Source organism: Amblyomma maculatum, chromosome 5 (assembly GCF_055883805.1).
Source record: "Amblyomma maculatum isolate TAMU_Amacu chromosome 5, ASM5588380v1, whole genome shotgun sequence".
Taxonomy (NCBI): Eukaryota; Metazoa; Arthropoda; class Arachnida; order Ixodida; family Ixodidae; genus Amblyomma; species Amblyomma maculatum.
The window spans coordinates 91,106,406-91,130,577 of NC_139348.1; the positions used below are offsets into that span (position 1 = coordinate 91,106,406).

Below are 24,172 nucleotides of genomic sequence, written 5' to 3' on the forward strand. Positions count from 1 at the left end.
TCCATGCTGGATTTGCAACTCGTGCCAAGAGGGCCCCGCGTGGGCCACCTAATTTTGCACCATCGGTGCCAATTCCTGCCAGCGTGGAAAGCCGAAATAGGGTTACTCACACTCGGCCCATATAGCCGAATGTGGGATGCCTACTAACATCACTAATGATCATTCGCGTTGCACAGGTGGGTGCCGTCACAATGGTGAACGTCTTAGTGTTCATGTCGGTTAATCGCTCCAATAGCCGAATTGTAACGGCGCGGAGCTGGCCCACGTGTTGCCCTCATGGTTTGAATCTGGCATTTTCGGGACTGTCCAAACTCCATTAGTTATGGAGTGATATACTGAGCACTATTTATTCACTTTGTATTTTATGCACATCAACATAAGAGAAACTTATTCCCAGCACTATAATAACGTGAGCTAACCCACGTTGCCCCTAAATTGTTGTCTGAAATTTTATTTCGTTGCTGTGTGTTGAATAAAATGGCGCAGGGAAGATTTGGAGGTAGGTTAGTATATACTAAAGTAGAGCAGTTACTCGTGCTTATTTTCTGTCAATATTGTATAAATAATAAATTTGCCATAATAAGAAGCATTGAGTAATGACTTGAATATGCTTTGAACAGTTATGTCAAACTCCAGAAGAAGCAATGAGCGACGCTAATATAATGAATTGCATAAATAAAATGGTACTTTTAAAGATAGGATGGAGAGGTTTTGGAGCGGTAAGCCCATCTATGACCAATTTGGCCCGTTGTGGCCTTCCATGGGCAGTTCCAATTCGGCTCATCTTATTTTTACTGCTCAGAATACAAATATCAGTTGCAGTTGGCTGCAAATACACCAAAAAAGCCCGTGTGAACAGTGTGAGATTATGCCCGCTGTTCAGCTCGGCCTCAACCCATGCGCGACCTATTCGACTTTTGTGTGGGCAGACCCATTTGGACTAGCCCATCTCTTATTTTTTTTTATATTCACTATTGCATCGCATCTGTGCTCAAGTGCCGCGCAAGAAACTGATGTGTGCAGAAGCGAGTATGAGTACTTTCCAGCCCCGCCGCAGGCCATGCGGAAACTATCGAGGCTTTTGGTTGGTGTCCTCATTTGAAACAGCACCGTTTTCTGAACAGTTCCGTCTGACCTTCCTTCGAGTACCCCTCAAGGGTCCCAAGTATGCATGTGTGGGCATTCCTGTTTTTACCCCCACCGCGGCTCATGCGGGGCCTATTCGACTTTTGTGTGAGCAGCCCTATTTATCTTATCTCCGGCTTTTATAAATAAAACGCAAATTTGCTTTCTATCAGCCTTAAAATTACCCAAGAGGAACCCTTGATGCCCAGATATGGGAATATGTTACATAGTATAGCCCCTTTCACGCCTATAAGATGCGCAAATGGCAAAAGTGTGGCAAGCCCGAATTGGGCCTGTCCGTTTAATCCCAAAGGATTAAGCGGGCACGGTTATTCCTGCGGTTATTCCGGTTATTTCACGGTTATTCCTGTGGTTGCCTATCCCAATTGCCGATATCGACTCTCGGGAGGTCCCTATTTTGCTGTACGACTTGAGTTGGCATCCTGATAATAATGCTCTTAACAAAGTTAACGTGTCTGTGAATGGTGTAGTGACATCGGCTCTTATCGATGTGGGTGCAGCTGTTTCTGCAATGAGTTTAAATTGAAACGACTGCTACGGCGCAAGGATATATTCCATTGTGTCACTACATCAACGTTTTGTGAAGTGAGCGGTGAATTGTTACGGCCTTCGGGAGTGTGTAGTGCAGATGTCTAACTGGGCTGATCTGTCTTCCAAACAATATTGCCACTTCTCGTTCCACCCCTGATGTGAGTTTAGGGTTGGACTTTTTGAAAATGTGTCGCGTTACTGTTCACTGTCGACGTTATGTGGCTTATTTCAAGCGGACACTTGTGCCTGCTCCCTTATAAAGTTCACTAGATGCGAAAACTGTATTTAGCGCCCCCGAGAACAGCTTTGTACCAGTTCGGACAACAATATGCGCTCTAGTTCAGCCATCGCCTCTCAACGGTGACACATTTGAAGCTTTAGTGTAGCCTATTTATTCGGCCTGTGTGTACTTCTGCCTCATTGATTTCTCTGGTGACCAGTGGCGCGTGGTAGTAGACAATCAAGTTCTCCCCTGAGTCCGCTATTCAGCAAGATGGATCGAAGGTTGCCACCTGTGTAGAAGACACGCCCTCCGCAGGGGCATCGGCCCGAATCGCTTGAAATGAAACTCTTTCGCCTTAGTCAGTAGAATTGACAATTTTTCTCTTTCTGAACGCCAGTCTCAGTAATACTCAACGGCAAGGCCTAGTGGACCCCTTGGCCCAATGGGCGTCGGTTTTTGGCTTTTTGCTGCGCTCTATACCGCATGTTATTTCTAATTCTTGCATTCATCGTATGGTGTATACCTGTTTTCCCAGCCCGCTTCGCCAGAAGTCTTAAAGAGTACCGGCGTCTAAGTGCATTGAAATGTAGATAAATGTATGTGAACATAAACCCTAAAAAGGAGAAGTTTTTAAAAGCTATGCCTATCTCATATAGGAATGAAAAGGTGGAGACTGCAGAAGTCTAAACTGGTAGAGAAAATGCTTTAGTGAAAAAGCGCATAAAATCACGTGAACATCTTAACAGACACAGTTATGACTGTTCTAAAAGCGAAATGTAACACAATACACAAAGAAATCTGTATAGCCTACATTACAGTGATTTTTATGGCAGATATCTCCACTTCCAGTGTTATTTTGGAAATATAATTTAGAGTGAATGTTCAAAGTACTCTCTAAAAACACAGTTGAATTAGAGCTATCTATTCCCACTACATAGGTGAATAACATGATGGAAAAATGAATGCACATCCAACTTTTGACCAAGAGATTTCGCCTCTGTATTGGATGCGTTGCTTGGATAATCATTTTGTATTTTAGTTTTCCAGAATAACCCTACTGAAAAAAAATTGTATGAGGTAATAACCTCACATTTTCTCACACAATCTCACTCATTTCACATAAGAAATCACGTACAAGTTGTATATAATCGCATAAGTTCTCATAGTTTCTTGGACATTATCATAAATTATGTACGATATTTTATGATAATGATGTGAACCGTATGAGAGTCTATGCGATTAGATGAGACTTAATGACGTTATTGCCCCGTAGAACATCTGGTTTTTAAGTAGGGAAGCACTGACTCACGAACATACCGGTTGCTTGCAGCGCGAGTGTGCACGATGAACGCGTCTCCACTCGTCGCTTGCCCTGGAAAAAAATTGTCTTTTAGCCCAGATTAAAATCACATCCCTGTAAGAGTGATATACTGCTTCGCTTTTGCTTCGGCAGCATGTTGATTCTGCTTACAGTTGTAAGTGCATCTGAAAAAGGCAAATATTATAAAAAAATCCTATATGTCGCTTCCTTTAGTTGTCGATTAGCAAATGAGCTTCTGCTGTTTTGTTTCTTGTTCTCCTTACCGTACCTATTCCCATAAGGGCGCTGTAGGTATTGTAAATAAATGAAGATTGTTAACAAGAAAACAAGGTGACGTGGGGCTTACAGATCAGAGATCAAGCTAAGAGCAATATATTGCATCTTATTACTAAAAACCAGGAGCTCGCATACGCAACTAACGCTTAGCTGAGAGTTATTAATGACCCTACACATGAAATTAGGCGACACGTTTTTATCTGTTCACATGGCCAGCTCATGCATTCATTCAATGTCCTGGAAAATTTTAACGGCGAAGAAATTCACGCAATAGTAGGACGGAAAGCTTTTCTCGAGAGGATCCACAGATAATTAACAAAAGCAGACACATGATGCATCTTTGAGATAAATTTCCGTAGCAATCTCTACGCGAGGACCCCAAACCAAAAAGCACTACAGAACCGTGTCAAAGATACGACAAAATAATGTTTACTTCTTGCTCAATGCCATATATTTGTCCAGTTTTGTTGCACATGTGTTGCTCTGTAGATTTTTTGTATCACTGCTTTGCAGTAATCACGCTAAATGCTTATCCTGCTGCAGATATTCTGCTCTCACAGCAGGTTCACTGTCAAAATCCGCGTAGACATCTGACATGAAGCATTCTGTAATGTTTATCGAATGGGTAAAGCCTGAAATTCGCGATGATAGTAAAAGTACAATGTGCTGCACAAATCGTGCTTTCTGCATTTCGGCCTATAAATCAGTGATAAATGCTAATACCCTGTGCTTACAAGCGAGCCAACAAAACAATGCACTCAAACACTAGTGTGGATTCCGGGGCATGCAGGGGTCACGGGGAATTTGTACGCATACAGGGTAGCACGAGGACATGCAACCTACCGTGCGCCCAACAGTCTCGGGACAGAGGACCTGATTCCGCTTGACCCTGACTACACCACAATACTACAACACTATAGAGGCTTGCGGAAAGTATATCCGGAGCCGCATAAAAAGCTCAGCAACGAGGAGGCCATAGATCTGAGGCGGCTACAGACGGGCACCTTCATTAATTTACACATATTACACATGATGCATCCCACGACATTCAGAGACGAGTGCCCGTGGTGCGGGAAGACCCCTACCCTGTACCACATAACATGGGAATGCAGCTCACATCAACTACAAAAAATTGAAAACCCAAATGAAAGACAGTGGGAGGCTTTGCTGGCCAGCTCTGACCCGGAGGCTCAGCTCTACCTGGTCACAAGAGCTCGCAAACTGGCGAAAGCCAGTGGTGCCCTGGACTGGGGGCGCCAACCGCTCGTCAGCCTCGGTTGAAGAGGCGAAGAAAAAGATCCCCGAGCAGTTAATAAAGTTCACTCACTCACTCACTAATACCCTGTGCTTAAAGAGGGCATTTTCTTGGAATATTAGACTGGTTGTAACTCAAAATGTCTAACTTATTTGTGATAACACTTTGTTGAGCTGATGCTAGTGCGATAGCCGCACGAGTGTCGTTTAGGTCAAAATTGTCAGGCATTACGGCTTTTTGAAAGGGATGTATGAAGATTCGCCTGCTCGATATCGGAGAGAGGAGAAAGAGGATGATGAGGGATGCCCTAGCAAATACTGAATGACTAAGTTTGACAAAGGCCAAATGACACAATAAATCAATCACGAAGTGAAAGGGAAAAGTTTTGAGTTTGAATTAGAATAACATAAAAGAACTAAGACTGCGAAAAACCAGAACTGGACAACTGGCTCATAACACACTGGCGCGCCACAGTGGCCCATGATTCAGAGAGGGACACACGCTACCTAAAACCTTTCGCATTGTTCATTTCTTTTCTTTTTGTGCACAAATAATCCTAACACTTACTGAAAAAGCGGCGCTTGTTGGACCAGTTGGTGCATGCTTATTGCACACCCAGCCGAAAAGTTGTATTGCCGTCTAAAACTGCACCGTACGACTATGTAAATTTTACTCGATCAAACATTCCACGGCATAACCTGGCGAAAATGCATGAAAGCAACAATAATACTGGTGAGAAGAGAAGATTCATTGCATTCCTCAGGCTCTGATATTGTTATTGGTTGCTCATGCTGTTACAGGTCTCTCATATTGTTTTTACAGATGTCGACGAAACCTTCTCGACATTTCTGTGGGCGGTGTACCTGTCTCTGCTTTATTTGATACTTGTGCCCAAGTTTCTGTCCTGAGTTCATCCTTTCGCCGGCGTCTGAAAAAAAGTTTTGACCTCCGCCACTTCCTGTACCGTTAATGTCCCCAATGGCAGTGCAGCTTCTGTCTTTGGAATGTGCAATGCTCATGTTAGTATTTGCAACCGTACTACTCCTGTGCTGTTCACTTTTATAGACCGCTGTTCTCACCACGTTATTCTCGGCATAGACTTTGTGACATCCCATGAGGGTCAAATTCTAAAGTTAAAGCTCAGCTACTTTGGTCATCTGATGAGAAGAGAGGAGTCGCTGGAGAAAGCTTTGATGTTGAGAAAGGTTGAGGGTCACCGGAGAAGCGGTAGGCAGCGAACGCGATGGTTAGATGGCATCCTCGAGGCGCTGCAGATGAAGTTATGTGATATTAGGAAGATAGTGAGAGACCGGAAAGCGTGGCGTGATATGGTCCATAGGGTAACGAAGAGTCCGACACGACTGAACGACTGAACTGGATTGATGTTGCCCTTATCAATTGCACCACTGGCCTCCCACTGTCGGTCCTCCCGCTGTGCTCTATCAGCGCATCTCAGAAGCTTCACCTCGGCGCTGCTGAATGTGTTCAATTGCCATCCGAAGCTGTCATCTATGCTCCCATGTCTCCGTTTTTCTCTGTTCCTTATTGCGCCTACGTTGCCTGCTATATCACAGATCTTCAGCGCTACCTCATTCTTCCTCACGCCGTCGTCACCATCATTGACCACCGCGTCTATCATCTAAATCTTAACTTCAGCCTCTGTGTCGAAGTCTTGCCCACAATTCATCGCACTACCGAACCTGTTTCCCATCGCCGAGTGCACCCTTTCTGCTGTCACACCTGAGCTCTAACTTGATCATTGACACTTCCCATCCTCGCCTCACTTCTGCAGTGGTTGCTACAGACTATGTCCGCGCCCTTTAGCAACGCTTGAATTCCTACAGGGACATGTTTAATTTCGGTAAATCTCCTCCCTGCCAAACTTCCATTCTCACACACTGCATTAACACTAATGAAGCTAGCCCGGTAAACCGCCGGCTTTGCCGTGTATCTCTTTCCGAGCGCCAAATCATAGACTAAAGTCGACAAGGTGCTGGCGAACACCTTCATCAGGTCCTTTAACAGTCCATGGGCATCGCATGTCGTCTTAGTGAAAAAGAAAGACGACAGTTTGAGATTCTGTGTTGATTACCGCCGCCTGAATGCGATCACTAAGAAAGACGTTTACCCTCTGCCCCCAGTTGACTACACGCTGTACTGCCTGCATGAAGCGCGTTATTTCTCATCAACACATCTGCGTTCGGTGTATACTGGCAAATAGCGGCATATGAACATGATCGTGAAAAACCACTCTCGAGAGTATGGTGGACTCTCTACTGCATGGCTTCAAACGAACCCCATGCTTGTGCTACCTTGATGACGTCATATCCTTCCCGGAATTTGAAACCCACCTCGCTCGTCTTCCTACGGTCATCTCTGTCTTCTGCAATGCCGGTCTCCAGTTGAATAAAAAAAATGCAGCTTCGGCCTACGCCTGGCAAAGGTCCTCTACTTAGTTGATGCTACTGGAGTCAAGTCTGACCTTCGTAAAGCCCGTGCTTTCCGTGATTGCTAAACTGCGCGTTCCACAACTGATGCGGGAAGTTGCCTCGGCTTATGTTCTTATTTCACACAGTTCACTCAGACCATCGCTGACGTTGCCCGTCAACTCACCGCTCTCTTTAAAAAGAACGCGCCTTTATCCTGGGGCCCTAATGAAGCGCGCGTCTTTCAAGCTATGATTTCGGCCTTCACCGCCCGACAAGTCTTGGCTTGTTTCAACCCTTGGGCACCTATGAAACTTCGAACCAACGCCAGCGGCCATAGCACTGACGTTATTCTTCGCAGTTCGAACATGGCGTATCCCATGTAATTGCCTAAGCCATCCGCCTGCTACCTCCATCTGAGCGCAACTATTCAATTACCAAACCGAAATACCTTGCAGTTGTTTGGGCGATTACTAAATTCCATTCTTATTTGTTTTGGAGGCCCTTTCGCATAGTGAGAGACTACCATGTCTTGTGCTGGTTTTCGCTTCTTGGAGGCCCTACTCGGCGCTTAAGTCGCTGGGACTTGCGCTTACAGGAATACACATTAGATATTGCCTACAAGTCAGGCTGATTGCATCAAGACGTTGAATGTTCGTCCCGCCCTCCCGTGGATACCGCTGATTTACTTGACCTTACTGCTTACGTGTTGTTAATCACTGACTTTCTGCATATCGGCGCCGAACAGTCTTGACACTTCCCTACGGCCCATTATCGACCAGCTGTGCACCAATGACTCCGATCATTCCGTCAATATATTCGCGAAGCGTGACGATACATTGTTCCTATGTAACATGTGCTCAGATGGTCCGGACGTTTTGCTCGTATCCTTACGCACCTCCGCTCTACGTTTAGCCAAACCTCATGACACCCCTGCGGCAGGACACCTTGGCGTGTCAGGCACGTATGATAGCGTACGCCATTGGTTTTTCTGGCATGAATTTATCTCTCTTTTCACCACTACGGTGCAGCTTGTGACCTGTACCAGCGTCGGGTGAAGCCGCAGCATCAGCTTTGTTGTCAGCATCAACCAATCGAAGTTTCTCCTGACGCATTTTCTCGCCTCAGTCGTTAACTCCTTGGGACTTTTCTGACACTGACTTCCGGAAACAGATGGATTGCGGTCCTTAAGGTCCTTACTGATAACACAATTCGGCAGGCTATCACGCTAGATTTCCTGATTTTCTACTTCATGGCGTCACCATGCTTCATGGTGCCCCCCGTCAACTGCTTACTGATTAAGGCCCCTCTGCTTCATATCTAATGTTGTTGACAACTTTCTCCGGCCATGCTCTACCCGCCACAAATTCACCACAGCCTATCATCTCCAAACGAATGGCTTTACTAAGCGCCTTAACCGGACGCTTACGGACATGCTATCCATGTGCGTTTCTGACCACCATTGTGACTAGGACATCAATTTGCCATTCATCACATTTTCATACATTTCGTCCCGTCAAGATACAACAGGCTGCTAAGCCTCTTCTCTTCTCTCTAGCCGCGACACTCCGCCCCCTTTCGACAGTTTGCTGCCTGCTGGAGACCATCCCAGCAGGTATGACTCCGATGCCATAGCACGCGCCGATGCCGCCCAAGACATTGCTCTCGATCGCCTTTCCCGGCGGCCCAACAACATCGTTACAGTAAAAGCCATCGAGATGTACGCTATTCGCCTGGCTCCATCGTCTTTCCTTGGCTCCCACCAGTCGTGTGGGTCTGTGGGACAAACTCATTCCCTGTTACGTGACGTGACCTACAAGATCACAACTCTGTATCTCACGCCAGACTCCATTGCATCCCCTACACAAACTGTTCATGTCGCTCGTCTTAAATCCTACTATTTCCGCTTATAGGTTTAGCAAGCAGCGGATCCGTGCTTTCTCTGCGGAAGGGGGGGGGGGGGGGGGGCGGGGGTAGTTTTACGGTGTGTAGCCGTGATGCCTGAAGACGACGAGGATATTTTGGATGCTGGATGGAGCGACGATGTGCCGAATAAGTCGCCCCCGGTCTCGAATGTGGATATATGCGCTTTTAATCCTTTATTTAATGTATGTCCGTGTAATTTAGAGTTTGTATCAGTGTTGTTTTATGGTTCGCCCGCTAATAAAATTTGCCCACATGTTTTCGTTTAGCGGGAAGCGCTTCGTTTGTGTCTTAGGCTTCCAAAATTTGACTGAAATTATCGGCTCTACCTCGCAGGTCGACTTCCGCCTTTGCTATGTAGAGTACAATTCCTAACTGTTCAGACGTACATAACGATATATGAATCAGAAGTTTACCGCTCTATGTCTATTTATTCCTGTCAACCGCCCTCCTTTTTCGGTGTTCATTGACCTAGATTTCACGCCCTACAGGCATTTGTGATGCAAAATTTGCTAGACCGTCTTTGACGACATTTTCCCGAGTAATGCTAAACAATCATCATCTTTAACTCTAAACAGATTATTAGATCATTTAGGAAGGCTTTCTGCTAGCTTAACAATAGCAACCGACTCATCTCAATGTAACGAAAAAGCAGGTGTATGTATATTGTAACACTATTGTCTTTATGTAATCAACCTTTCTCTAGCCCGAGAAATGGTGCGCACGAAAGAGGCGGCACTTCCACTCCCACTCCCTTCTTCTTCGTCCAGCTACTACTGAGTTCCTCATCTTCATTTATCATATGGACTGTAACATTTGCCCCCCCCCCCCCCCCTTTCGCAAACGAAGCCCTCCGGACGAGTCAAGTGTTGTCACGAGAGTGGCACTTCTTCAAACGGGCGACATGTGTAACCTCAGTTTTGCTGAAGGTCGTCCACTTGTCATAAGGCGTGCAATCCAATAGTCACGTTCGCCGAGTCGTTCTAAGATGTCGTAGGGTACAGTGTAGCGCGCCAGCATTTTCTGGTGTAAGCAGCGCTTTTTCATTGGTTTCCAAAGCCAGACTCGGTCACCGGGGAAGTAGATGATCTGGCGATGGTGGTCGTCATAGCGAGCTTTCGATCGCTCTTGTGTTGCCATAGTCCTCCGTCGGGCTATTCTCCGCGCTTCTTCGGCCAAGCAAAGGGTTTTGGCTAAGCACGGGTCGTCTTCAGTGGAAAATGGGAGGATGGTGTCGAGGAGAGCGGGAGTACCCTACTGAAAAACCAAGAATTCTACGGGGCAATAACCTCATAAAATCTCATCTAATCGCATATACTCTCATATGGAGCACATCATTATCATAAAATATCGTACATAATTCATGATATTATACAAGAAGCTATGAGACCTTATGTATATGCGACATGTATGTGATTTCTTATGTGAATTGTGGGAGATTGTGTGAGAAAATGTGAGGTTATTGCCTCATACAATTTTTTCAGTAGGGTACAGGAGAAAGAATGGACTGTATCCTGTGGTCTCATGCCTGGCAGTGTTGAAGGCGTATGTGATGAACGGAAGAACACAGTCCCAGGTTTTAGGGTCCGATGCGAAGTGCATTGAAAGCATATTCGTGAGCTCTGTTGGTGCGTTCAGTTAAACCATTTGTCTGAGGGTGGTAAGGGGTCGAATGTCTGAAATCAGATGCACATAAACGGAGTTCTTCAATTACATCGGCAGTAAACTGGTGACCTTTGTCACTAATTACAACTCTCGGGGGACCATGTCGCAAGATGACTGAATGCAGCACAAAAAGGGAAACTTGGTTTGCTGTAGCAGCAGGAAGAGCGGCTGTCTCGCAGTAGCGGGTAAGATGGTCCGCACGTATAAAACAATCCAACAATTGCCCCCTTGCAACTTTGGAAAGGGACCCAAAAGGTCGCCTCCGACTTTCTCAAAAGGAGCCTTGGGTGGCGCTACAGGATGAAGCATTCCGGGTGCAACACCAGTAGGACCTTTGTGACTCTGGCACTGAGGACATCTGGCAACGTACTGGTCAATGGTTTGGCGCATCCGCGGCCAGTAGAATCGCTCCTGAGGGCGGTGCAAAGTTCTCGAAGATCCCAGGTGTCCCGAAGCTGGATCATCATGCATGACGCGTAAAATAGAAAGACGGAGGCTTTCAGGTACTACCAGAAGGAACCGAGGGCCAGTGTCTAAGTAAACTTTCATGTATAGCAGCCCATCACGGAAGCAGAACTGGCTGTTCGAGGCTGGGTCTTGAGGAGCATTCAAGAACGGCTCCAGATGCTAATTGTTGTGTGGTTCTGTTCGAAAGGTGTGAGTATCGGGAAACTTCGGACATAAAGCAGCGACGTAGTTTTCGAAGTTGTCCGCGTCGCATTCCGTCGTGGCAAGTGGCAACCGGGAGAGGCAGTCCGCATCTGCGTGCCGTCGGCCACTTTTGTATGAAATGCTGTAGTCGTATTCTTGCGAGCGAAGTGCCCAGCTGCCAGGCGACCAGACGGATCACGGAGATTGAGTAGCCAGCATAGGGAATGGTGATCAGTTATTTTTACGAAAGGCCGTCCGTACAGGTAGCAGCGAAACCGCTGCACGGCAAAAACAACCGCGAGACAATTCCTGCTCGGTGGCGGTGTAGTTGCGTTCCGTCTTGCTGAGAGTCCGACTGGCGTAAGAAATCACATGTTCACGGTCTTCATAGCGCTGAACGTGGGACAGCACCGAGGCCTATGCCACTTGCGTCCGTATGTACTTCAGTTGGAGCAGAAGGGTTGAAGTGCCGTAAGATAGGATGTGATGTTAGGAGGAACTTCAGTTGTCGGAAAGATGAGTCGCATTCAGATGTCCACTGAAATGGAGCGTCTTTATGTAGTAGACACGTGAGCGGGTAGGCGACATCTGCAAAACGAGGGATGAAGCATCGGAAATATGAGCAAAGGCCAAGAAAACTGCGCAGCTACTTCCCATTCCGAGGTTGTTGAAACGCGGCAACGGCTACGGTCTTCTCAGGATCAGGCCGGACGCCGTCACCATTGAAGAGGTGACCAAGCACCAATGTCTGTCGCTCACCAAGACGGCACTTTTTTGAATTGAGAAAAAGTCCAGCTTGGCGCAAGCAGTGCATCACGAGAACTATAGGCGGTCGTTGTGCTCTTTGAATGTCCGGCCAAAAAATGACTACGTTGTCCAGATAGCACATACAGACCTCCCATTTCAGACCACGTAGTACATAATTCATGAACCTTTCAAATGTTGCGGGCGAATTGCACAATCCGAAAGGCATAACATTAAATTCAAACAGTCCACCGGGAGTGATGAAAGCCGTCTTCCCCTTGTCTGCTGGGTGCATTGGGATTTGCCAGTATCCTGACCGCAGGTCGACTGATGAAACGTATGATGCAGAATAGAAGCAGTCAATGGCGTCATCAATGCGGGGAAGCGGGTAGAGTGATTGAATTCAAGCGGCGGTATTCTACACAAAATCGCCATGTGCCATTTTTCTTGCGCACAAAAATTACTGGAGCCACCCAAGGACTGCATGATTCTTGAATGACACCCTGAGCCAACATTTCACGTACTTGCTCATTGATGACCTTGCGCTCGGATGGCGCCACACGATACGGGTTTTGGCGAATTGGATGTGCATAGCCGGTGTCAATACGATGACTGGTGCGATACCCTGAAAAGGAACGTGAACTGATGGGCTTCGAGAAGTAAAAAACGGATGAATACTTCGACAGCAGATCTTCCAAAGCATCACGGTCTGTGGCGTTCAGAGAATTACTAATCATGCCACGCAGTTGAGCATTCACTTGGGATGGTGCGACATTCTGCTGAGGTGCGTCCGTAACCAAAGCCACTGATATTGGCATGTCTGAACTTTAAGAGGCAAGCTTCATTCCAGCTACTAAAAGAACTGGCTGCGTGGAGCAATTAATTGTCCACAATCGTATGCAGCATTTAGTTACCGACACCAAACAATTAGGAACCAGGAGAGATTTGCTTGAATAAAGATAAAGCGCACAGGAAACACACACAAGAGAAGCAGACACAGGACACGCGCTTACTTTCATCTGATTTATTTCTGTAATAGCAGCAAATATATGCTGAAAAAGAGACATGCGCAGTACGTACCAACAGCAAAAAGACAGAATTCAAAACAAGGAATATTGCAAAGCACGATCAAGAGAACTGATCTCTGCCTTCCAGAGCCGTATCGACGTATCGCGAACACACATATCTCCCCTTTTCCAGATATGGAATGCCTCCAAAAGTTCACGCGCTGTCTTATACCGGCTTCTGCCCAGAATCTTAATATCACCCAGAAGAGATTTCTTCGCGAAGTTCGAATAGTTAGGTGTCATGGTCGCCTCAAACGTTTCGATTGCACGACGAGAACACGAAACCGGATTGTACTAGATAGACATCGGAGGCACAACAGTATCGTCGCACACGCACAGCACATCTTCACAAACAAGAGGTTCCTCGAAGAACTCAGGCGGTAGGCAGCCGTCAACACTGATCTCGCCCGTGCGGCAGTCTACGGTTGCGCCACTCATGCGCAGAAAATCTATACCAAGAATTACATCATGTGTGGAGTGGGGTAGCACGGCGAATTCCGCAGAAAACACGGTTCCCCCATGACAGACCTTGGCACTGCACACTCCAACGGGATACAACAAATCGCCACAAATGCTATCAAATTTTGCATTTCTGTCGCAAAGAAACATCACTTTTGGTCCCAGTAAGTTTTGAAATCTTAAACTCATAATCGGTATTGTCGCACCAGTGTCCACTAATGCCATTGTAGAAGTACCGTCAACAGACACACAGATCTTATTTTTCAGCATAGTCACGGAAGGAGGTATTTCTGCGAATAGTGAGCTTTCACCGGCGGCCTCACCTCCATCGGCCGCGGCGCCTTGTTTTCCGGAGGATTTGACTGGGAACGACGCCGTGGGGATGGCGAGCGGCGGGCACGAAAAACGGGCGGTGGAGTCAGACTCCGGTCAGAAGCCGGAGAGTGGTTTCGCGCGCCACCGGGCTGAAACTGGCCATGCGGAGGAGACGACCAGTACTGACAGGAGTCAACTGGGTGATCACTGGTCGGGTCTGGATACGTTGGTCGGTCATACCGCGATGGTTGATGACGGCGGCATTGTCTTGAAAAATGGCCCGGGATGCCACATCGGTAACAGACAGGAGTAGGCCGAAGAAGGGGATGGTCCTGCTGTCGATAAAGGCGAGGATCGCGCTGATCTGTGAACCGAGGTGCTCGCCTAGTTCTTCGCGGCCGAAGGTCGTTACGTTGATTAAGATGTCTAGAAGAAACAGGGCTTGCGAAATGTTGCTGCCAGCATTCTTCGAAAGAGGCAGGGTGTGCTGCGTGAACAGAAGAAAACTCAGGCTGCGATTGCAGATTGTAGGCAGGTTCACACGGAAAAGATGGGCGGTAGGACACTGGTGACGTGTTCCGGCAGCGGGAATCGAGCCGGAGTAATTCTTCATGAATGATCTGCCGGATAGTTGAAGTCAGGTCCGGAGGAACATGCTCGTCAACGCTGGCGACGGTTGTCACATTGATAAGCCTTCCAAAGTTAGGAGTTACTTGACGGGTCTTTAGTGCTTCGAATGTGCGGATGTGACGGAGGACAGCGGATAAAGTCGAGATATCATCTTTGGCGATGAGGAAGTTATAGGCATCAGCTGCGATGCCCTTCAAAAGATGCCCAACTTTGTCCTCCTCAGACATGCGAGAATCGATGGTTCTGCACAATTTGAGGACCGCTTCGGTATAGGTAGTGCAGGTATCGCCAGGTAGTTGGGCACGATTGGCTAGTGTCTGTTCGGCCTGCTGCTTGCGCGCTGACGAATCGCCGAAACACTGTTTGGGTTCGGTGACAAAGCGGTCCCATGTCGTCAGCGTGTCCTCATGGTTTTCAAACCAGACAAGGGCGGTGTCGGTCAAGAAGAAAACGACGTTGTCGAGCTGAGTGGCGAAGTCCCAGCGGTTGTAACGGCTTACCCGTTGGTAGTGGCAGAGCCAGTCGTCAATGTCCTCCTCCGCTGCGCCAGCGAAAGGACGAGGCTGTCGGTAAGGTTTGTAAAAGCCGGAACTCGCCTGATTTGAAGTGGCAAGAAGCACTGGGCTAGGCTCAGTCGGTGGCGGCATTTTAAGGAAAAGTTGCGGGAATCCAGAAAGGCGGCGGCTGCGACGAGGCTCCAGGGGTGCGTCGATGGCGAAATGACGTGGGATCGAAACCGCACCCTCCACCAATAATGTAATACTCTTGTCTCTATGTAATCAACCTTTCTGAGCCCAAAAAATGGTCCACACGAAACAGGCGGCACTTGCACTCCCACTCCCTTCTTCTTCGTCCAGCTACTACGGAGTTCCTCATGTTCATTTATCATATGGACTGTAACAATATATTGTCCGCAACTAGACTGGTCTTCCCGACTTCACCCCAATATTTCAAGCAGAGTTTCTGGCGGTGGTACTCGCTTTTCCGAAACTCCTCGTTTTCTGCAGTGGCTGTAATTACCGACTCTCTATCCTTGTGTTTATCCCTCTCTTCGTCAGCGGATTCTGTAGCCGCAAAACGCTTCCTATCCCTGATCCTTCAACATTTATTTGAAATTTGTGCACATAGTATAAGGTGCCAGATCACAGCAATGTGACTTTAAATGAATATGCTCATAACTTGGCAATAGAGTCACTCGCTGGCCCCGTATTATTTATCCTTCCGGCGTAGGGAGGTTTCAGAGAAAAACTTTAATAAACACGCAGACTGGACATCTTTAAAGTTCTGACGACTACCTGCATCTCAAATATTTTTGGTGTAGGAAATTGTGCCATTCACGACAACTTGACGTTTTTCTAACAAGGTCTCGCTGCCGTATTCCATTTAACTTGAACGAAGGGTTAATAAATGAAATTTTTGAGGTACGCCGGGGAAACTAGTTGCATACTATGACCATTGGCCTTGCACATCGCAGGTAGTTTTTGTTTACCAGTTAACCAGCTAACTAGGCTAATTTGTTAATTCACTAAAATGGCCTCTAGACCATTAAAGTGAATTGAAAAATTGGAGAGCACCTTCAAAAACACCACTTATTAATTGCGATAAAGAAAGCCTGAGGTGTATCTTTTTTCCAGGTCAAAAGAAAGCCCGCGAAATACAAATAAAATTACGGGACTGGCGCATTCGCCCGGCAAGATTGTGATGCTATCAATCGTGGTTTGTGTGAACGAAATCAGCGGCGGCAGTGTCTCTCCGGCCCCGTTAAAGCTGCAAGCCGATATGCTTGCGATCGTTCCTTCAACCGTGTCAGCCAGCCTGCGGGCGTGACGGCTTTCATTTTAATTCAAGGACTATAAATTTGTTCCCGCGGTTTATTTAGACTCCATGATGATCTTACGGCAGGGGTGAACTTCAAAGGAATATAGATGCGATGAGCTTAGACCTATCTATATCTTTGGCCAATACAGTGCTTGTCCTAATTACTGGAATGATCACTAGGTGATAACTGGTGACCCTTATTAGGTGCCAAATATGTGTAATCATTTTGTCAACAGCAATACATTGTCACGTACCCACATAGTGATTCGGGATAACAAGGATGTATTTATGACAGCGGGTTAGCCCAGACACAGCGGCAGCAAACAGCACAGACGCACAAGCGCAAGCGACACTTCGTCGTCCTTTAAACTTCGTATTCCTCCACTTCTAAGCCATGCACCAAGTGGCAATGCTAGGTGGCAATATGTAGGAACAGGATGTTCCCGGGCAAAAAGAACAGTCGCTGCTGTTGAAGCACAATTAGGGAGTCCAAGGCATAACCGAAGATGATGAGCTTGCAGCTTTTGAAGGGTCCTAAGGTTCGTTTATCTAAGGGTAATAAATATGAAGAAGCTGTATCGCAAGTAGCCCAGATACAATGACAGGCATAGCTGAAGCATCTAGTGCACAAGGGCGCCCCAGGATATTTGCCGAGCAAGAGAGAACTTGGACATTCGCTAGAAGTCTCTCTTTCTGTCTCTCTGAGATGGGGACTGCATAAAATATCTCTATCAGTGAAAGCTCCAAAGAAGCGAAAGCTTCTGTAAAGAAAATGGATTTGCCACTGATCAACATGTGCTAACGTGACTTTGGTTACGCGTGAATGCCACGAGGGAATAATTCTCGGTAGAAGTACTTAGGCCTTGCAGACTAAGGTGCGATAAACGTAAAACATGTTATGACTGGCATGCATGAATGCGGGAATAGACCACGCAGAGGCGTGCAGCCACACAAAATATGTAATTGACATCGAAATTGCTGCATGCTCTGTCACCCCCAGCTTGAAAATTAATCTTCCAGATAAACGCACCTCGACAAGCTGCCGAGAAGAAACTCAGAACTCAGAATTATCGACATTCGCCGGCAGAGCTCAGCCGCAGCAGTGGCAAGGAGCAGTGGGCTTCAGCGATAGCCTGCGATGACAATAACTATCTACCAAAACGAGCATTTTTAAACAAAACTCCAAACATCTTTTAACGTAAATCGTGCATAAATTATTTTTTCACGATGATTATTTCTGCTGCGTAACTATTGCCCAGAGTGTATACACGGTTCTAGATAAAATAAGGTGTCCTAACTCATTCTATGGCGAATGAGGTTTGATCCTTACTACATAATTGCTCTTGTCTACCAGTTGATTATTTACATTGTGTGCGAAAGCCATCCAATTCAAAGGAAATTATATTTAATGATGTGACAGCGATATAGAACCGTCATCCAGCGAAATGATAATGGTATGCCCCAGCCGCGACCTACAAATTCGATGAAACTGAGATCTGATCCCGAATCCATCTTTAAGGAAGCAGATTAGAGGCGTTCTCTGCCAGCTTACCGAGAATAAGAGGAGAGCGCAATACAGAGCACTATCTAGCGCTCAATACTATATTGTGGTCTAGAAGAGCATCCACTGGTTTTCGATAATTTTTTCGTTCACCACGCCTTAAGCTGAGATAATCTACCAGTTCACACAGCGCAATACCGACCCCACCAAATACGAGCTCGCAAAACTCGAACAGTAGTAAGCGCTCCAAATCATTCTTCGCCAAATGATCAAGCGGGATTTGTACTGTTGAATCTGAAGCAAGCGTTTAGCAAAGAGAGTAGGCTCAGATCAATAAACGACAGGACAGAGATGAAGGAGGGATCATCAAAAACACCAACTCGCCCAACAAATGCTTTAGTAGACTAAGAGTGGCATGCCAGAAATGGTCTCTGCCGCACCAGTAATGTAACCCGCGTAGTCAATAAAAGCCACCGTTTAGCAAAATGAAATTGTTGTTCGAAAAATAAAATAAATGTGTCTCTATGCAAACTAAAGAAAAATAAATCAATATACGTTTTAAGGTAAGGAGAAAACGTGGAAGTGCGACAAATGTTGCTCCACTTCAGGGACCACAGAACAGACCAGAGCATCCCAAAAAAACAGCAATTAGTGTCGCGGGCCTTATAAAGCTTTTTGTTTCATCCGGCCTTGTTCTTGAGGCTTGCTACTGCTTATTGGCCGGGCGTTTCCTCATAGTTCAGTAATCGATCAAAACAGTGAATGGTAAGGTAAGTAAGCATCTTGTTCATGTTCTTCAGGTTTGGCTGCTCAGTCGAATAATGTTGGATGATTACTTGGCATTTTATTTTAAAAAAACACTTTGTCACTTCATATTGCTACGAAGATGACGAAGCGGACAGTGGCGCGGGGCGGAGCGCTCGCGCCACGCCCGCTGGTCATTAAAGCCTATTTCATCGACATGTCATAACATCGTGCTGTTTCTGTTGTGTCGCCGTGTTCCATCGCTTGTCATGCCACCACGTAACGTTTGGTTGGAGGTGCGGTTCATCCCCATCCTCGCCTTGCACCGTCGAAGCCAACCATACGCCGGGTCGATCGGCCGAGAGCCCGTGGAGATCGCCGCCCAGCCTTGCCCCAGCCCTTTGGGCTCAGACCCGACCAGCCGCTCTCCCCAGCCCCGTCCCTAGCCCTGACCACAACACATGACGACCAGGAAGAGCCCAAAGCCAACCCGACCGACCCCACGACGAAGCGACCTCATGACCACTCGAGCGAAGACAGCACCCCCGCCCAAGCCGTTCGGCGTGTCCATGAGCCTTGGCCTTCGGCAAACGGGTAAGATTGCACCTGATGCTCTGGGACAAACATTCATCCCATCTTCGCATTCATTATGGTGTCCAGCGTTTCATGTCCTCAGCCTGTGTCTGTGTTCATCGTCACTTCATGCAATAGATTTCTAGCAATCGATCGGGACGATCGCTCGGTGGCCCCGGGTAATGCTAGGAAGATGACAAAGCGGGCAGTGGCGCGGGGCGGAGCGCTCGCGCCAGGCCCGCTGGCCATTAAAGCCTATTTCATCGTCATGTCATAACGTCGTTCAGTTTCTGATGTGTCGCCGTGTTCCATCGCTTGTCATGCCACCACGTAACAATATAATTTATTGTAGCCCCAGTTGTCGCCTTGTAAACTACTCTCATCCTCTTCAACGTTGTATTGTACGTGATGTTCCTTTTATCGAAATCATAGGAAAGACGACCTTATCACCCGTCGTCTGTCCTGAGGTCGAATGACACAATAATTCAAATGGGCACGAAGTACACGCCGGCTCCGGAACTATTTGGTCTTGCATGTCTGTCTAGACTAAACATTAAAATTGCCCCGCAGAGGTGGTGCAGTGGTTAGGGAGCTCGACTGTCGTCCCCTAAGTTACGAAATAGAGTCCAGGCCGCGGCAGCCGCTTCTCGATGAAGGCGAAAAGCTAGGCGCCCGTGAACTATGCGAAGTCAGTCCACGTAAAAGAACTCCAGGTGGTCAAAATTTTCGAACCCCTCCGCTACGGCGTTTCCATAGCCTGAGTCGCTTTGGGACCTAAAGCCCGACAAACGAAACAAACCAATCAACATATTGCCATTAGGAGGGGCATGAAGCCGCGGACTGCTTGTTGTCAAGATCGTACCTTTTGGGCAAAGAAATTTCAGACAATCCGGTAATCCTGATAGTAACCACTGCCAAATAGCACGGTCACTGGTCTTGGTTAGCAAAGCACAGCAGCATCGTGCAGCGAGAGGAAACCGCATTAATGCCTACAATGGGATTCGCAATTCCATTACAGAGGTTCTACAGCATAGCCGCTTGACAATAACGTTTAATCTTCGCTGTTCCCGCTATTTCAATCAAACATTAATGCTAAAATCACCAGTAAGAATCGCTCGCTGTTCTCCCGCTGGTTACATGCGCGTTAGCCACTCCCATCTGGCAATCGTTTATAAGGATCACGACCGATGCCGTCGTCAAAATGCCGCCTTCTCATGGACCATAACGACGGTTGGTAGTATAGTCTTGGAGGCGAGCGTGCTGCTCGCGAATTTCGGCTTCGAACTCGTCTGAGTGCGCTTCGACATCGCGAGAGCTCATCGGCACTGATTCGAGACGCAGCTAGCCCACTGAATAGCAGTTTTCTCTCTTTTAAATATGCTCATATAATCTCACTATGTCTCATTTTCTCCACTAAACAAATGCATCAGACGCATGTAGCAGCCCTTATTTGCATTGGCTGCTTTAGTACAACTAACTAGTCTTTAGCTGGAAATATATGCACAGTAAAAAGAAAAAAAAATGCATTTCCGCGGTTTTGGAAGCGTTTCACAAAAGAGGGAGGCTTTCTTTTCGCCTTTTTCTGTGTATAACGGGTGCCATATAAATCATGAAGTGGCATGAAGTGGCATGAAGTGACATGAAGTGGCCCTTTTAGTCTAAGCGCTAGATATTCAAGTACCATCTGTGCTTAAGTGTTTTGTTCTAGAAAAACAAAGTCCAGATTTCTGGAGTATAGAGCACATGGTTATAAGGCAGGCGTGAGATATTCAAATATACAGTTATCTAACTTCTTAGACAGGTGTCATATATTGCAAGGCACTTTATGAGTGTTTCGTCAAAAATACTTTGATGAACACACGAAGTGCTTGAATATTTCGCTTTTGTGATTTGTGCTGTGCTCATAGCAAGTAATGAACACTGCCATGGAAAATCGGTGGTGCATTTCTTCTGAAAAAGAACAGCAAAAAACTACAAGCCAGCGGGACAGAATATATGGCTGTTTTATTGTTTTGGAAAAATTATACCGGGTAGTAGACTAACTTTTACAGACTGTTGTTTTAAAACCTTAAAGCGATAGGCTGGTGCAGAATAATTGGCCTATGGCCGCGGTACTGCCGCAGAAATAATGGCTACAGATTCTACATCGTTAAACTGACAAAATGACGCTATTTTAAAGATTTGCGTTGTGGGAAACGAGTTTTACTGGATAAAAAACATACATTTCCGACTTTAAATATTTCGAACTGCACGACTGAAAATGAAAATTTAAATGAGGATGCAACTTTTTTGTTAATGGCCATCATTTTCTTGCTATATTATTGGCTCCTGACATTAAAGCTAAAAAGTGCATCAGTTGAAATATGTAATTGATTTGATTGCTTAACCACTTAGCTCTATCCCGTACATAATATCCACCTTACTGTAGAATCTTCCTGCGTAGACCACACTGACGCATTTCTCTCACAGGGTTTAAGATTACCCCCCCCCCCCCCCCCCCCGTAAACAGTTAAAAAAATTATAGAGGTTCAACGCTGCTGCACTGATTGTGAGCGAAAGCTTTGGCTGCGGGCGACCGAGCGTTATATAGAACACAACCAGCTTTCCATTGAACGCACCAAGTTCCCCGGCGTTCGAGGCAGAATCCTGTTTTATGCCGTGAGCATGCGATGGAGGCGGACGCTTTCGTGTTCCTCTCGGTCAACTGTCCGAGGCGGCGCGTATCTGCTGGGATACCACTACCCTCCTCCTTCTCCTCTGTAGCGAGCGCAGCCAGCGGCTGAACACGCGGCACACCTGTGGCGAAAACCGGTCTTGGCGCATGCGCACTGTCGCTCTTTTTCAGGCACCGCGAAATTTGCAACGGCTGCGCTTGTCGGTCCGTCGTACGGGGAATCACCCACCGTATGAGCACCCCTTGCCTCTTGTTGACCATCAGCCTTCGGGTGTTGAAGTATTCCAGTGGTATGAGATCGTCTGTACGTTGCATAACAGGGCACACCGCCGTCACAACGCTCGAACGAACCTTCTGTCCTTGCAGCTGGCTGCGGTCATTCATCTCTACCAGGGTGGCAACTACCGAGTTTTTGTTGTTATCTCCAGTGGTTTATTTGTCTTCTTCTGCTGCGTTTCATTCTCTGCAACATCGGCGAAACCGGTTGCTAGACAACAAGACACTCTTTCCAGCACTGGCGAGGTGCTCAAAGATAGGGCAGTGTGCCTTTCGCTACAAAACTATGATTCACTTTAAGACTATGACGCGGTAGTGTAGGCTACCAGCCCACATATAAAGCCCCGCCTTAACTAAGCCGCGTGAACGTGCCTGCGTGGCACAGGGGTAACGTGAATTACAATGTCATGGCAGGCATGGCAGGCTGATTCTAATGTCACCCTCACACAAAAATGCGAGACCCGAGTTGGCGCACTTTCAAGTATAGCGGTGAAATGTTGCTGAAATGCCCAAGGGTAGAGTAGTGTAGCTTTCAATACAAAATGCCCTGTAGATTGTAGAAAACATTGTGTTCAACAATTACCCCCGAGAATTTGTACAAAAGTTCTGGCTTTGCTCCACAACAATGCCTCAATGTGCCTACGAAGCAGTCCCATCAGAGTAAACAAATGGTGGCAGACGCGCAGCCGCAGAGTGACATCAGAATGCCATCCACATAAACCTCGCCACGTAAGCACACGCTACTGCTCGGTTGAGTAAATTTCCTTAGTGAGTTACTTTATCTCGTTTCCCAGCAATGAATACTTTACTTTAATGCCCGTGATCTTATAAGAAAACAACCATAACCTCCAGATCATGCCACATATCATGTATACAATGTGCCTAAGCTATCTCAAGACTGTTGTACACAATTCGGTTACGGACATGAGACTTCGCAGTCTATACGATTATGTCAATTAGCAATTATCTGCTATTCGGGAGGCATTTGATGTCCATAAAACAAAAATGTCACACTCACTCAACAGAAAGTGTAAAGATGAGGAAGCAAAACTGCATACTCGCCCCATGAATCATTACTCTTAACCACTCAATATCTGACTTCCAATGCCTCAAGGATCTGCTTCTTAGAAACAGCTTGTACATACAGGAGGACATTAACAATTTTGTTTCTGCGAAAAATATTCCAACATCATGAACCTGAATTTCAAAAAAGGAGGAAACGTCAGTGGGCACAGCTGTACATCATGGCATCCCTGCATGACCAAAGGCGACATAAGGGATGACAACCGTTGACAGCTCGCAAAATTTGTTATGGAAAATAGGTGGCTCATGCGCATATTCGTCGAGACATTTCACGGCATTCAACAGAAATAAATTTGGAGAAATATCATATTTTTGTACTCCCTGATAAATTAGCGTTCTGCTGGGATTAAGATTTTGGAAATATTATATGCATTTGGCAAAATATTCTAATTTCTCAGGATGCGTTGAAATAAGGGTCCAGTTCCAGCAGCCACTGATTTGTCGTTATATAATGAAAGCCATAACATTCTTTTTGTCAGAAACATGATCTGTGGTTTAACTTGATTTGTCCGAATGGAAATCGGCTCTGTAACTTCGATTTTCACTTAAAATTCAAATCGCAAATATACTTTAGGTGCTGGTGTAATATACCATACAATATAGACAAGACCTGTGGCTTTAATCAAGGCATACCAACATCCCTGCTTGGTTTAAAATTAGCATGTCTGACTCACGGCTCCAGGACGCCGTTGGTTTCTATTCCAGGTGCCATGCCATCTATTACAGGTGCCATCGTTTATGCGAGGAAGAGGATAGACCTCCTTTTTCGTAACAAAATTTAGACGCCGATAATCGACGCAGAATCGCCACGAACCGTCTTTCTTGCGTACAAGAATAACAGGGGCAGCCCAGGGGCTAGATGACTCCTGTA

General features: G+C 46.5%; 2 protein-coding genes across 8 annotated transcripts in view; both read right to left on the reverse strand.

The window, feature by feature from the left end:
* Positions 1-23,440, reverse strand: part of LOC146188673 (uncharacterized) — an 89,382-nt gene extending 65,942 nt beyond the window's left edge. The window contains exons 1-2 of one of the 7 annotated variants that reach the window (XR_014707574.1): positions 23,237-23,398; positions 3,218-3,272 (exon numbers count right to left, since the gene is read on the reverse strand). Coding sequence is in view for 4 of the 7 variants with exons in the window: in XM_084603879.1 (XP_084460005.1) it covers positions 3,218-3,272; positions 23,237-23,373 (192 nt within the window). In the remaining 3 variants the exon portion in view is untranslated. Of the gene's footprint in view, positions 1-3,217; positions 3,273-21,886; positions 21,979-23,236 lie in introns of those variants that run through there. The other 6 variants (XR_014707576.1, XR_014707577.1, XM_084603879.1 and 3 more) reach the window with 6 other exon arrangements.
* Positions 13,960-15,279, reverse strand: LOC146188674 (uncharacterized). The gene has a single exon (XM_084603415.1). It carries the CDS (start codon positions 15,277-15,279, stop codon positions 13,960-13,962), a length of 1,320 nt encoding a protein of 439 aa, XP_084459541.1.
* Positions 23,441-24,172: the final 732 nt, after the last annotated feature.